Raw genomic sequence first — 16,148 nt, forward strand, 5'->3', positions numbered from 1 at the left:
TATTTAAGTGATTCTTATAAAATAAACTTAAAAATTAATATTCCAATCTTACTTAGGCTACTATATACTAACTATATCATAGCAAATACATGCATATTATATACATTTTTTATATATATAAATTCTAATTTAATTTTTAATATTTTAAACGTTCTATTTTAATATGTTAAAATCTAAACTAAGATATTTAAAAATATTAAAAATTAAATTAAATTTTAACTTTAATATTGAGAATTAAATTAATATTTTATTTTGTATTATTTATCATGCTCTTCAATTCTTTTCATGTACTTAACTTTTCTTTTCAAATACATCTACTAAACTTTATATATATATATATAAGATTTCCAGGTATTAATTTTTTCGTTTTTTTTCCAATGAAGATTTTTTGGCCAAAACAAATTTACTTCACTATTTCAACCGGCTAGGGAGGAGATTTGTATTGTTCCAAGTAAATTATTATATATTAAAAATAGTAAAGAAATCGTAAGTGTGACTTAACTGATCAAATCACTTTAGCATAAACATTGCTTTCTTTGACCCGGTAACTTTCTTGTGTTAACAATTATTACGATAAAAATGATTATCGAGTTAATTCGAATCCTCCGTATTATAACAGGAAAAAGCAAACTTAAGTATATGAATAATTTTTTAATTAGCAAAATTGGTACTTTTGTTTATTGGTTTTGAAATTTAATGGCCGCGTTTACAATATTAAATATATCATAATCATGATGTACCAAATTAGAAGAACAGAATAAAGTGAAAAGAAAATTAAATAAGAATAAGAATAAGTTAAAGTGATTAGAAAAGGAGACCTCATCATAATATATAATGCATGAGTTTATATAGTTCATATTCATATCGTTACTCACCATTAGTCACACATTGATAGTGTGATATAAAATTTGGAAGACAATAATTCAATCAATTTTTTAAGGAAATGTAGTAAAATTAATAGCACAAGACTAATCATTAAAAAATGGACTTAATTGAGAAAAAAAATTAAATCTTAAATAAAATGTATTTACACAAAATAAATAAGTAATAGTAGCTAGTTTGCAGATCAACCACTAAAGTTTTGTTCAATGCTTAACCAAAAATGTTGGGGTTCAGACCTAAACCTAACAAGAAGAATAATAGTGTAATATTATAGCTTTGTGACTATATGAGATTATGTTTAATTTTTTTTTGCGACTTAAATAAGCTTAAAAACAAAAAACAAAAAAATTGTTTAAATAGAGGGACAGTCTCATTTAATTAAAATATTCTTAAATTTTTTTTTTAGAAAAAGGTAGCTCTACTTTATGAGGTTGTAATTTTATTGTCATCTTTATTATGGTGTCTGTTATTATATTTATATCTCTTATAATTAAACAAAAATCAATACGCTAATTCTAATACATGATATTTCTTATTTTGCATGATATATAAGATCAAGTTTAATTGTACTTTGTAGGATCCAACTAATTAGAAAATAGAGGAAGTAAACCCAAAAACAAAAAAAAAAAAGGTAAAAACTGGTTAGATGCTTTATCTAAATGTTTTGCTCCTAACATGTTTCATTAATTGGCTAATAAGGAAAGAAATTAAAGCTATCCTTAGTTGTTGGAAGATCCAACAAAAGGGAAGAGTTTGTGTTATTAACTTCTTATGTGATAGGTTAAGATTATAAAAAGGGCAATTAATTGCTTCCATTTAGAGCAACACTACTCTAGTCAATTAAAGTAACAAAGTATTTAAGTTAACCAAATATCATATTAAAATTGAGCGACTCTATCTCAATGTTAAAATCTAATTCAAAAAGCAATCAACATAAACTTCATGCGTATTTTGTTCCTACTTGTAGCACTTGTATATCAAAGAAAGTTGTGGAATCTAATGGAGCCATCGTCCATGGATATGATGCTTTTGTTATTAGATAACAAAAAGTCTTATAGTGTCACATCTTTTGGGACCACATATACCTGGAATCTTATTCCGAATTAACTATAGATAATGCATATATTGGTGCTTATTATATAAAAAATATTGATAGTAATAATAGACTAGATAATATAGGAGACTCTTGCTTTTGAAATAATGTATAATGTTGTTGCACAAAGTAAATACGAAAACAATCTAATGTGAGTACATACATCGTATTCTTTTAATATTTGATCTTTATTAACTTTTTAAATATTGTATAACTAATATATATGTGGAAAAAAACATTTTTTATGGAGTATTTAAGAATTTGTCCTATTTCGTAAAGAATTTTTGAACAAATATACATGTTTAAAATTATAAAATACAGCACTAAATTACTCATAAAACATGTTTCTTTTAATTAAATTATTAAGGCCTTTCTCTTATATTTTTCCTTTCCATACACACACTTGTACCTTTTTACTTTGAGCATGGCAGCATTTGAGAAAACAGTCTTTTTACTTTGCCTTTAACCTCAAGGAACTCTATATAATTAAAGGTATGAAAGATTGGTGGTGGGTGGTGGAAACCTAACACATTGAGGACCACCAAGAACTAGGAAGTGAGGAACCACTCCAAATTTAATTATTCATAATAAAGCATACATTGTCATCACATGCAAATGCAGATATATCGAGCCATTTTGCCTTTCATTTCAATCTTATTCTCTTTCACCTTTCTCTTGAATTTGTGATATTTTTTTACTAGTAAGTTGCATTGGGGGAAGGAAGGTGGATGAGTCAGTCAATTGGAAATTCTGCTGATGAATAAGGTCATAGTTACTTGCTGAATTCTCAATCTATCTATAATCTATGTACTTAGGTTGTTAGGTTTATGCTATGTTTGTCCAAAGGGATATTAAGCTGATGGTAGTTAGCTTTTTGTGAACTTTTTTCTTTTCTTTTGTCACTGGGGTTCCTTTTTTTTTCCCTTTTCTTTCTTTTCTTCTCACATCAATATTTGCACTATTAGAAGTTTGGCTTTAGAACAATAATTTTTTTTTTATCAGGAGTCTAATATAGTTATTATAGCTTTTATAAGAGTTTTGGTATTTTTTTCTCGTCCCATCAGCTAATTTGTTAGTAGTGTTACATCAATTAAAGTCTAATATAAATCATAATTGTAATTTATCATGCATCTATTAGTTAGGTCACTTTCAAATTGTCAATTTTATGTTTAAGATATCCAATTATAAGCGTTAAAAGCTATTTTCATAACTTCACATCATCTAAAAATATACCGTTAATTATTTTATAAGATTTTGGATTTTTATCAATATAATATGATTTGACTTTTATAATTGAGTTACACGAGTTTATTAATTCTAGTGATTCCAGCATGAAATTAGGTCAGTGACAAAGCTAGATATATCCTCCAGTACTAATCATAAAATCCATCCCCTTGGATATATTGTGTGTGAAACTTGTAGTGTAGTTAACTTTATTTCTCTTTGTCCAACTCCAAGCAATGCTGCCTAACTTTCTTTTGACTAATAATAATATCAGGTAGGCTAACTCCAACAACTGGCTTTTAAGCTTTGGATGCCCCTTTTTTGTAATCTCTATCGTTAAAAGTGATCTCAATCCATATGCTATCTAGAATAATAAAGTAAAAGCAAAGTTGCACTGAACTGTGGGGATAAATAAACAAGACTTGAATTGAGATGGGACCAAAATCATTAAGAAGTGTCCTTGACCAACATGAAAAATTCTTGATAAAAAAGCTAAAAAATTAAAATTAGTTTTCGTTTCGACACATTAATTTTTTAAAAAACTTACAAATTTTGTGTTTAAAACAACTTAACAAATACTTTAAGAACACTTATTTGCAATACCCTTATTTTGTTTACATTGTTGGTCAATAAAATTTAGGAAAAAAGGGGCAAATTATTACATAGTATAACATATGATCACTTTTTTTTACATATTTGTGACCATTTTTATTTGTTGCTCACTTGCTTGTATATATTAAAGAAAAGATCTGGGACTGATTTAAATTGCTTTGGACAGTAACGGGCTATGATACTACACACTGGATTTGTTAGCAAATATAAATTTCAAGTCCATCCCAATTCATATTTTGTTAAGCGGGCTATGAATTATCAGCCTAAAGCTAAAAAATGCATGTTGACATTTTTTTCTACAAAAAAAAAAAACAAGTCGACATTATCCGACTTTATCAAAAGCGAGAACTTAAGTCCCAAAAAAGAAAAAAAAAGGAAGAACTTAATGATTGATGAAACATGTTACATCTTGTTCAAAAAGAAAAAAAAACCAGGTTACATAACGGCTTAAGGCACACTACATGATAAACTAGATCACCTTAATGCTTTGTTGACCCAAGAAAAAAAGGTCACCTTAATGGCTAATGCTTTTGGTTTGACATGAAGCATATGAGGTTCGTATAAGCTTAATGATTAATAATTTGTGTGCTCTGTGTTAAGCTATGGAATAATGAAGCTAAAGCTACTTAAGGATTCATAAAATCCGAACCTCATGTGAGCTAAATAGAAGAAACAAGAAATGGTATATGTATATGGGAGTTTCCTTCCACATCTTAAAGCAAAAGTCTTGCCTGCAGAAATGGCATTCACATTCTTAAATATTAAAGCAGCACTTGAAAGAATAAATGAACTTGTAAAACTACGGACTTTTGATATATTTAAACCTTGGCAGTTGGCAGACATATTATGTAACTGAAAAAATAAGAGTAGAAAGAAAAATTTACTTTCAGTTGATGATTACAGCATTAAGAGACCTTCTCTTGCGCCTCCTTGCTTTCTGCAAAATCCGCTGGGTTTCTTCTTCTTCTTCTTTGGTCAAATTAGCAAATAGGTCTGCTCCAACTCCAGGAAACACATCTTTAGTGCAGTTATTGTTTCTATTAAAATAACGATTCTCGATTGTATTACTATTATTACTAAAGTGAGGATTCAGAAAAGTATTGCCAGAATTTTGATAGAAATCATATTAACACTAGGAAAGAATTTCGTGAATGGAAAAATAAGGTTTATTAACTTATATTGAAGTGAGTAAAACAGGTGAAGATATGAAATTAACAAACTAACAGAGAAAATGTCCTCAAATAGTCTCAATACAATGTAATATTGCTCAATAAATAAATTGTATAAGTATGAGATAAATGAAATAGACAAATGAGGCAAGTGTGGTGAAAATTCAACAATCATCCATAGCATCAAGGGCCTGTTGGTAAGGTAACTGTCCTAGGGCATAAATGCCAACATTGCGAGCCAAAAACTTATATGGAAAAGGAGACAAAAAAACAAAAATGTCCAATTTTCAGTTTACTAAAAATTTGATAACAATTAGGACAAGGACAAAAAAACGCTTCTCTCTATTGGTTCAGTGTTTGTATTATTTCATTATTTGTTCTAAGAAACTTACCAAATACACTCCCAGTATCTCGGCAAGAAAAGAAAAGCTCAGGGAAAAAGAATTATTAGTCAGAGGCAAAATTTAAACAAGATAAACAGAGGGAAGATTGTACCAATTGGCCGAGGACGAGGGCCTAGCACATACTCCTCCAATTTTGTATTGGGCTTCCTCACTCGTGTGCTTCTCCTCACACCCTCATTCTCTTGGCTAACTGCTGCTTGACCCTCACTAGTAACTAACTTTCTGTTAGTGACTTCCCCTTTTGTTCCTTCTGTGTTGATGTCAGCTAAGACATTCTTTTTGCTCAATGCATTAGCTACAGTTATATACATTAGAAACCAAACGATATGGTAACCTACTCAACTAACTATTAATAGAATAACTAACTTTTAATGTCTGATACTAGGATATAAAAGATTTCATTATTTTTTTTGCCAACTACCTTCCTTTTCTTCAGCCAAGCAGGAGAAACCTTCCTCAAACTCTTCATCAGATTCAATGACAATTGTTTTGTCTCTTCCACCCCTTACACACTGTCATTCAACCATGGAAATTCATAAATCATATATAAGATTTCTCAAATTAATTAGGAGAAACATTTTGAATGAAAATGAAGTGAAAGCTGTCACAGTCAAGTGCAGGAAGCAAGACTACCAAAACTAATTTGAGTTAGAAAGTGCACAGCTTTCTCTGATCAAGAAACCATGATTGGGATAATAGACAAATTTTGAAGATACCTCATTAATGGATGGTTCCTTTTGCTTGTAGTTCTTGGACATTCTGTCTGAAAAGGTGACTTTCACTTGTTTTACTGTCTTCAAACCTCCCATTTCTACCCCTGGAGCTACAGTATCTTCTAAGCTCATAATACCTTTACTGAAGTCATGAAAAATCTTCTGAGCGTTCAAACAACAAAAGCATTTTCAAAGTGCAGAATTACCAGCAGCAAATAAAAGCATTAATGATATGTGGAAAATCGAAAAGAAAAATAGTATAAAAGAATCATAACACCTGAATAAACAGACATTTATCAGCTAATATGTAAAAGTGGATAAATAACAGTAATAACATTCATGATTCAAATCTCTTCACATTTGTTGTGAAAACTGAAAAGCATACATGTTCCTGTAAGCAAAGCTTAACAAAGGCTTTCATTAACTAATATAAATAAAGGTATGGAACTTCCTGATTGGGAAGACACATTGGTATTATAGTTATAGGCAAGAGTTGTGCTTACTTAGCAGGAGGCTGATGCATTTCTGGTCTGGTAAACTGACTGCAAATATTCTGCCAGCTAGAATATATCAGATTTTTTTTCCCCCTGAAACTATGCTGCTCACAAAGGGACCAGGAAAAAAAAAAACAAGAGCAAGGTAATCCCTTCACAGTAGGATTTTTTTCCAGAAAAAGGAACAAAATAATCTTCTTTTTACCATAGGAACTATCAAGAAATTCTGTTGAGTTCATAAAGCACCTTTGAAGATTGATTAGACTGTATCAGATCCTTGTCGTTAAGATTTCTAATAGTACGAGAGATTTCCTGCTCATAAGTGAAAGTTTCAGAGTAGAGGTGAGAAAAATGAAAGAACATGCAAGCGAGATGAGGCCGTGACAGAAAACAAATGACAGGAATTTTAGAGGTTAGCATGCAAAACCCAAAAACTCCCAAATGGGAAACAATATATAATTGACAGTCTGGTATAAGGAAAATTATATAACACTATAAGAAAGTTGAGTTGCGATACTTATAAAGTGATAATGACATGTAGAATTCAATATTATGGCAATTAAATGAAACAGAAATGTTACGGGACTGCAGGACACGTTTAACAACTGGAGAATAGGGATGGCATAGTCTATTATTCCACAAAGTATAACTATGTTTTCCAGTATCCATCATATCTACAGGACCAAATTATTTACAGAATCAGGACTAGGTCCAAAAACTAGTATGAATATTCATTTCACAGAACTCCAACCAGTACTAAAACTAGAAGAAAGCTGAATCTTCAGATGTGGCAGCGGAAAATTGTGAGAAGTTGCACAACCCGTGTGACCTAGTTGTGCCTTAATGAGCCATTGCAGATGGGCGATGGTCAAGGTCTCCCGTTCAATAATATTGAGGGTATGCATATGAAGAGGGATAGGCTGTAGGGTGAACTTCTGACAGAAATTGACGCTGTGAGAGTGGAAGAGGAGCCATGTAACCACCAGGGTGTTGGAGACCGAATTGCTGATATGTACGTGAAGGTTGAAAGATTAGATCATAACATGCGGCAGCCTCATGACCATGCCTGCCACATACTTGACAGATAACAACTCTAGACCCACCAAATTGTCCGCCACTACAGTCTTGAGGTCCAAAATTTCCAATTCTGCCTCCATGAGCAGGAGCTACTGGTGCTTGATACCCACCAGAACAAGCAAAGCCAGCAGCATGCAAATCAGGTGGAATCATGGAAGGATTAAAAGGGCGTGATTGCCAAGAAGACTGGTTAAGTGCAACATTACCTGAAAATGCATCATTGGCGTTATCCTTGCGACGCTCATCGAACCATGCTTCGAAGGTAATCAGAAGTGATTCGAGTTTAGGTATAGTGAATCCACTGAATTGGTTATCGACAGTCGTTACTAAGAGAAGAAAATTATTATACTCTCGAGGAAGCCCGTCCAAGATAATTTTTATGTGTTCTTCGGTCGTGATCGGTCTTTTGGCGAAGGCTAATGTGGCCACCAGGAGTTTGATGTCGAGAAGGTACTCGTTCACTGTGCGAGAACCCTTTTTGATGTCCCGCAACTCTGAAAGATACTGATGAGCTCTTGCTCGAGCCTGGGAATAAAAAAAGTGGTGGATTTCATCCCACAGCTGCTTTGATTGATTGCAGCTAAAAAAATGCACAAGCATTGGCTCAGATATTGACGACAGAAGCCATGTTAGCAGGAGGTGGTCCTTTTGTTCCCAAACAAGAAATTCAGGATTCAGCATACCATGAACTTCGTCTTCTTGAGACAAGAACTTCGGTGGAAGTTGGGAATCGCTAGCAATGTGTTGCTGCATATTATGGCCACGAATCGCAGGCAACACTTGCTGTTTCCACAGAACATAGTTCTCCTTGTTGAGTTTCAATGAAATCGGGTGAGAAGAAATGACAATATTTGAGTGCGCAGTGGACGGAGATGCAGCGGGGGAAGGATTGGCCATGGAAAGAAGCTCAAGATTCCGTAAAAGATTCTGAGCAGAGGTGAGGAGATGAAGGAAAATGCAGGGGAAAGAGAAAGTCAAAGAAAATAGACGAAGGGAAAATACCCAGAAAGTTCTACTGAAATGAGTTATAAAGCTCGGATGAGTGGAATCACAACAGATAAGTAACGAACTAGTAAGTTAGTAACTACTCTACAGCTGTAAAAATCAATCCATAACTGTCTACCGGATATTCAATAAACTCAGAAGTCAGAACCTATAACAGAAACTGCAACAGACTAACCGTTTTCTCCAAATAAAAATCATTTGTAAAGGCAGCATTTGGTTGACAACCATCAGGGGGACTTCATTTTATTATTAGAGACAAAAAGCTATGGGATAGCGCCATTGGCATTATATTTTAAAAAAAAAATGTCAAAAGGGTTTCCAACTGAGGGTTTAATTTAAGGACACATTACACTTTAGAAATAAATATCTGTAACTAACATTGACCAAAATGCTAAAAATTTAATAATATGCTTGCATGGATAGTCATTATTATTTGGTCATTGCCATATCATACATGCCTGCATTTCAGTGGTGGAGTTATGGAGATCAATTTGTAGACTTCGTAGAGAAGCTTCAATTAGCTGAGGCAAGGTTGAAACAACCGAATATACTTCCTGTAACTTCTCTTGGTCTGTAGTACCCTTGCTCATTCGTTCCAATAAAGATTTCAAGCTCTCTTCAATTCTTGCCTTAGTTTCTTCTTGTCCGTTGGTCTGATTTAAATCACAGTCAGTCTGCTAAACTTTGATATCCACTGATGTTTAAAATCAGGCAAGTCATGATCTAAATCAGATTCTTACTATTAATTGGAGTGAGTTATCCTGAGCAATCAACTTCTGCTTTATGCATCCCACTGAATTGAAAATGCATAGTTAAAATAATATGCTATGTCATAAAATAACAACCTTCCATGAATACAATTCCCAAAAAGCTGTTACAAAATATTTTCAATGCATTTGAATATGAATCACTTACTCTCTAGGGTAACTTCCTTTGTTTCTTTGTTTATTTGCATTACGTCACACTGAACAGAATCCAAGATCATTGCAAACCTCCTCAATGAAGTTTCCATCATGCCAATTCGGTGTTCAAGTCCATCGTTTAGTTGACCTGCAGCACAAACAGTATATTTATCAGCTTAATTCACATGCACATGCACATGTAAAAGATAACATCAAACTACAACCTACTTATATATGTCAAACGTGAAGGCTAAAAGGTGTAACCGTAAAAGCTTTTGAAACAAATCTCACACACTACTATGAACTGATACCCTTACTTCTCTGCTCTGGAGGATTCTGTTTGATCTTCAGATTGGATGAAGATTTTGAGTTCAGTGTTTGACTCTCTTCTCGTGAATATGTAAGATGGGGGAAGCTAGAAATATTCCTCAAAGAGTTCTCCTGCTCTTGAGAACCAACTCTCTAGAAGGATGAAAAGTACATAATAGAGGCAGAAACAGTATCAGGCATTGCATATATTTATGTCTATAGAGTAATTTTTACAGTCAAGATTCGTCACAGCCTCGTCAAGAGAGTTTTGGGAGAAGTGATACAACATTCCAGGCTGAGATGAGAGTCCCTGAGATGATAGCTGAGATTGCTGTGACGCTTGCACACCACTTGGCACAGTGTTTGGTCTCCTAGTCCTACAAAGTTTTCATCTTTTTTTTATTGCACAACAAATAAGCAAAAGCCACAAGAAATTATCAACACTGTTGAACCTTATCACTACTGGTTCCACAAAATTATCAACACTGATGAACCTTCTTAGTACTGGTTCTTAGTACTTAGTCAGATTCAGACACAGCAAACTCAAAACGTCAGATAAGCATGAGAATTTTGGGTTATTCTCAGTCCTAAAATCACTTATAGTAAAGCCTTCAAGTACAAGTCATTTTACTCTTAACTAGGAATTATGCATCCACATTTTATCAGAGGATCCAAACAGACCGATAAAGAAAATTGAATGTAGGAAATGCCACTGAGTCAGAAACTCAACAAGGGGGAAAAAAAGTCTTCAATCAATGAATCAAACAAAAATTGGAATAACATCAGTTCCACCAACAATTTAATATCAAGTTTCCTCAACAAATAAAGGGCTAAATGTAGTATATAAGTCATTTTAACCAGGTTTATAGATCCTATAACTTTTCAGAGGAATTCAAACAGATCATTATAAATAATTAATAGAAAGTAACTCAGGCTTGAGTTCAGCGACACAAAAGAAAAAGAGGTCTAAATCTACAACTTTATGTGATTTTTTTTTTCAACAAATGAAAATAAGAGATAATTGAATTACAAGACATTTCAGCTAAGTTTCTAGATCTGATGGCTGTTCGGAGAATCCAAACAGAGATTTAGAGGTAATTGATAACAGGATCTGCAACGAAGGCAAAATTTCAGCCAAAAAACAGAATCAAACGTACAACTGGCTGAATGACCTTCAAATCCACAATGCTATCTGAATTTTCTCAGCAGAACTGAAGCCAAGTAGTTAAACCTTAAACGAAGTCATTGCATATATAAGCACTAACACGAATCGCAATTTAGGAAGCAATCAGAAAATCAACAAAATGATAAAGACAGAAAAATCCTTAATGTAGCAGTTAATAAGAAAATTTTCTCAGCAACAAAATAATCGGATAAATAAATGAATGAACTAATTGAACATGTGTGAGAGTAAACCAAATCGTAATCGTAAACAACAAAGAGAGAAGAATGCTAAGTGCGTGAAATGACGAAAGGATTGAAGCTGAAGAAACCTTGAGTTGTGAAGGATTGGAGGAGGAGGGAAGACGGGAATGGAGGACAGATCGGAGACCTTGTTTATGCTTATCCTTCTTCTCATCCTCTCGATCTGGATCTGCAGAAGCGCTTCGGTGTTGCGATTGCGAATCGGTAATCGTTGTAAGGCTTTTTGCGATTTGGAGAAGAGAGAGGAATGATGAGTTGCAGCTTGCAGTAGAAGTAGAAAGCAGCTCGCAAAATGAGAAGATTGGCGGGAAATGAGTATTTATATGCACGTTGGATTTCGGGGTTGTTAACGACTTCAAAAATTCAAATACGCTTGTGATCCTGGCTCATTTCGATCTGGTTCTTAGAATCTTAGTTTTTTTCTTCCAAATTTTCTTTTTCTTCTACGGTTCTACCTAATAAAATGGAGTAACACTTACTTTTTTTTTTAAATCTCTTAAATTATAATTTATTAACATTTAAATATTTTATCTAAAATGAATTAGTAATTATGAAGATAATAAACAACAATCCAAAAATATCTATAATTTTTTAAACATTAATTAGTTAGAGTTGAGGTAAAATAATTTTAAATTCCAAAAAAGTAAGATGTTTCATATAAAATTATAAATTTATCTTTCTTTTTCTTTTTTTTTGCTCGAAGAAATGTTTTTTTTTTTTTGACAATGCCCATGATGGGCTACAAGGAGACAACCCAGAAAATAAATTAAGGAAAATAAGAAAATAATATTGTCATGGCAATGATACAATAGTCATTGAGCCCAACACATATTTAGCCCAATGATACCATCCAAATAGAAACATGACTTAGGTCCAATTGGGCCTAGTAACAAATAGGATACTGTATAATTTAAACTCTAAGCTAATTTTATTTTTGGATTTAAATTCTCTATAAAATTTAACTCTATTTTATTTGTAGATTACTAATCTCTCCAACTTTAACTCTAATCACACCCTAAAACTCTATATCGAACTCTATCCGCGACAAATTAATTTCTTTTTTTCAATCAAACACAATATTTAATCATTCTATATTTTACAAATATACTAATAAAATAAAAAATATAAAATTAATTTCATATTAAAATTAAAAGCAACTAAATTATAATAAAATCTAAGTTAAAATTACAATAAAACAGAAAATTATTTTTGGTGAATAAATATTTTTCTATTTTTTTATTTAAAATATTATTATTAATATATTAGTATTAAAAATATAAAAGATAAAGCATACTTAAAAAATGTATTATGAGATTAAATGATTTTATGATTGTGGGTATTTGTCTATATGGGAGGCTGTGTGGAGAACTTTGACAAACAAATTATTTGCCTTTTATTTATCCGAAAAATAAAATATTATCTTTAAATACGATGACAATCTTGAGAAAATCATGGATTAAGAGAAAGGAAAAGATAAAATGTTCTTAGCATGGATGGAGGCCAACAAAGAATTTGAAGCAGGTCAAACTTTTAACGTATGCTGAGTTTTCAAATCAATTTGTTTATAATATAGAAGAAAGGAAATGATATTCACGCAAGAGATAATATTTTATTAGGAGATTAAACTATATTCTATCGGGTACATGTGATATCTACTATATGAGAATTTTGTAATTATTTAAAAACGTTGCACAACATATGAGTCTATTATGATAGTTAATGGGATTACCTATCCTAACTTCTAAGATATTTTCTATTTTATGGGACTATTGCTTGACGATAGAAAATTCATTGCAGCTATTAATAAGGTCTGGTCATCAATTGAGAAAACTGTTTGTGATGCTATTGATATCTAATAGTGTTAACAAACTAAATCGTATTTGGAATACAACTTAGACATTATTGGCTCACGGGATACTATATATGAAGAGAAAAACATTAAAAACAAAGTATTTCACTATGTGGTAAATTATTATCGCATATAGGACTTTACTTGCTAAAATTAGTGTTAACCAATGGGCAACTTCATGTTGCTTTGTCAAGAGTTAAGAGTCGCAATAGTCTGAACATTCTACTTCTAGATGAAGACAACAATCCAAACTTATCAACAATAAATGTCGTATTCAACGAAGTTTTTAATAATATTTAAATAAAAAATAGTATTTTCATTTTAGTAACATATTATGATTTATACTTTTGTATAAATATTTGTCGTAGATATAACTAATTTATTAACTATACTTTTAGACTTGAAATAAAATGTGTAACATGGAGCATAACATCATATGCCAATTATATTTCTAATGAGGTTAGTAAAATACTTGGTTGTCGATAAATTTTCATTAGCCTTATAATATAAAGTTTAGTGTAAAATTGACATTCTACTATTACAGTTATATATATGTTCTTATTTTTTATGTCTTTTTTCTTATAGCTCAAAAATATTATAGACTTCAAACTATTTCATTTGCATTTTACTTGAATAAAGATAAAACAACATATTAAGTACATTTATTATATGACAGTGATATTGTTATACTAAACATGAGAAATTTATAATTATAAAATATTATTTTCGATTTACCATATCAAATTAAAATATAAGCCCGTACATCGCACGGGTTTAACATTAGTTCTCTATAAAATTTAACTCTATTTTATTTGTGGATTACTAATCTCTCCAACTTTAACTCTAATCACACCCTAAAACTCTATATCGAACTCTATCCGCGACACATTAATTTCTTTTTTTTTCAATCAAACACAATATTTAATCATTCTATATTTTACAAATATACTAATAAAATAAAAAATAAAAAATTAATTTCATATTAAAATTAAAAGCAACTAAATTATAATAAAATCTAAGTTAAAATTACAAAAAAAGAGAAAATATAAATTTGATATCTATCATCTTCATTATACATATATAACAATTTTTAATTATATACTATAATATATCAAAGAAACAAGTAAATCGGATAGAGTTAGACCTAAACTTACATTAACTTTACGTGTAATTCAACTCATTCCATTCTCAATTCAATTCGATGTGAATTGGATTGTCAATTCCTATCTAAACGAGTTGGGTTGAATTAGATACCCACAAATAAGATTGGTACTGGGAGCGCTAGGTTACAATAGTGCTAAGGTCAGTAGTTTTTGTGATTTTTAACCATCAATTAATTATCAATAATATTTTTAATAGTGTGAGATTATATCTAATGGTATAAAATTATTTACTTTTCTTTTGCTAGTTAAACGCTGGCTAAGTTTTAATAAAAGTGCTAGCCTTCTATACTTTCTCATTCTATAAATTATATATATAACACTAATTAGTGACATTTTTTGTGTCATTGTGTGTATGGTTGAATTTCTTCCTCCGACAGGAGGAGAGGAAAGAATCTCTGAGAGGCCAGTTTGTGTTCTTTCTTCCCAAATCACAACATTTATTAGCTCCAAAGCTGAGGAGGAAAATTCAGAGAGGTGTTATGTCGTTGAAGATTCATATGATCATATTCCAAAGAATATTCTAATATGGATAAGGAGGGTCATACTCATTCTTCTATTTATATGGTCATGTAGCTCTCTACAATGCAACTTCCATGCATGTATAATAAAGGCCCACAAAACGTAGATTTTTGCAATTTTGTCTTCTTCATTGCAAGCATATTTATCATTATTAAAGGTGCATTATTATATAATAAAAATGGCTATATAGTCAAATTTCATTAATTGTAATTAACTCTTTTTTAAATACAGATATCCATATCTATATGATTTTAATTTTGATATATTGACATATTAAAACATTTTAGTATTTTACACAATTATCAATTCATATTTGTTTTATTTAATGATTATTCATATGGTTAATATAAAAAATAATTATTTTTTTATGTTACGTAATTAGATACGAGTATAAATTAGCATATCTCACATGTTTTTTAGGAACTAAGAAGCCATCTTTATAATTGATTAAGTGTTTCAAAATACAATCATTGAAACTCCAAATCATCTTTATAACAATAGATTTATAAAGTTTGGGTCTCTCTCACCATAACAACTGATAATGAATCATAATACTATTTTTACCTTAGCATTGTGTTTGAATCAGTCTTTGCTTTAACGTTGGAGTTTCCTGTAAGACATTGTGTGAAGGCCTGAAAGGGTTCCTATGATAATCCGAAAAGTAGAAGCCAAAATAGAGTGAGCGACAACTTCGGAGCTTCTCTAATAATGCCAAAAAATTAAGGTGAAAACTATGCGTAGTTGACTTCATGCGAAGTTGATAACTGAGGATTCGTTAGATAATTTGACTGATTTAACTATATTTTTATTTAACGGCTCTCAGTTATCAACCTCACGTGAAATCAACTCCATCTAAGTTTTCACCAAAAATTAAACCAAAGTCACAAGATTGATGACCACTCTCACACCGTAGAGATAATATTAAGTATCGTCTCATTGTCCTCACTTTCTGTTCACCAACCTTAAATGTTGTAAGTATTTCTTCCTCAAAATATCTGATCTTAAATTTGAGTTCTGACAACTGTCATGAAAAAATCAAGGTTAAGAAAAGGATATTCAAAGAATACTTCCAGAGCTTTTGAACAAAAAACAAAAATACTTCAAACTTGCAAGACTTCTGTCACAAATTTTTGTACAATAAATTGATTTCTAGTTCAGTTTGGTAATTTAGTCCATAATAAAAATTCTACTTGACCAACTGAGTTGGTAAATTTTTATTAAAGTTCCAAAGATGTTACTTGAACTGTTCATGTCTTCACACAACTACCTAGTTTCCATTCCTTTTCTTTTCTCACATTTTTATTTTTT

The 16,148-nt window shown here is 31.2% G+C and overlaps 1 protein-coding gene across 1 annotated transcript; it reads right to left on the reverse strand.

Moving 5' to 3' along the window:
* Positions 1–4,354: 4,354 nt before the first annotated feature.
* On the reverse strand, positions 4,355–10,085 carry LOC110277500 (putative recombination initiation defects 3). The gene is made up of 12 exons (XM_052257174.1): positions 10,074–10,085; positions 9,893–10,037; positions 9,589–9,723; positions 9,414–9,466; positions 9,132–9,326; positions 6,838–6,903; positions 6,601–6,650; positions 6,101–6,239; positions 5,806–5,896; positions 5,476–5,679; positions 4,696–4,804; positions 4,355–4,542 (listed from the first exon to the last, which is right to left on the reverse strand). The coding sequence occupies exons 1-11, from the start codon at positions 10,083–10,085 to the stop codon at positions 4,698–4,700; spliced, it is 1,197 nt and encodes a 398-aa protein (XP_052113134.1). The 3' UTR covers positions 4,355–4,542; positions 4,696–4,697.
* Between the last annotated feature and the right edge of the window lie 6,063 nt (positions 10,086–16,148).

This window comes from Arachis duranensis, chromosome 2, assembly GCF_000817695.3.
Source record: "Arachis duranensis cultivar V14167 chromosome 2, aradu.V14167.gnm2.J7QH, whole genome shotgun sequence".
In the NCBI taxonomy this organism is placed as follows: domain Eukaryota; kingdom Viridiplantae; phylum Streptophyta; class Magnoliopsida; order Fabales; family Fabaceae; genus Arachis; species Arachis duranensis.

Excerpts from the sequence above, each read along its gene's own strand:
- LOC110277500 (XM_052257174.1), bottom strand. Across the intron at positions 9,327-9,413 it reads ATAACTCACTCCAATTAATA|ACCAACGGACAAGAAGAAAC; the intron begins GTAAGAATCTGA and ends GATTTAAATCAG. Across the intron at positions 6,904-9,131 it reads ACTCCACCACTGAAATGCAG|GAAATCTCTCGTACTATTAG; the intron begins GCATGTATGATA and ends ACTTATGAGCAG.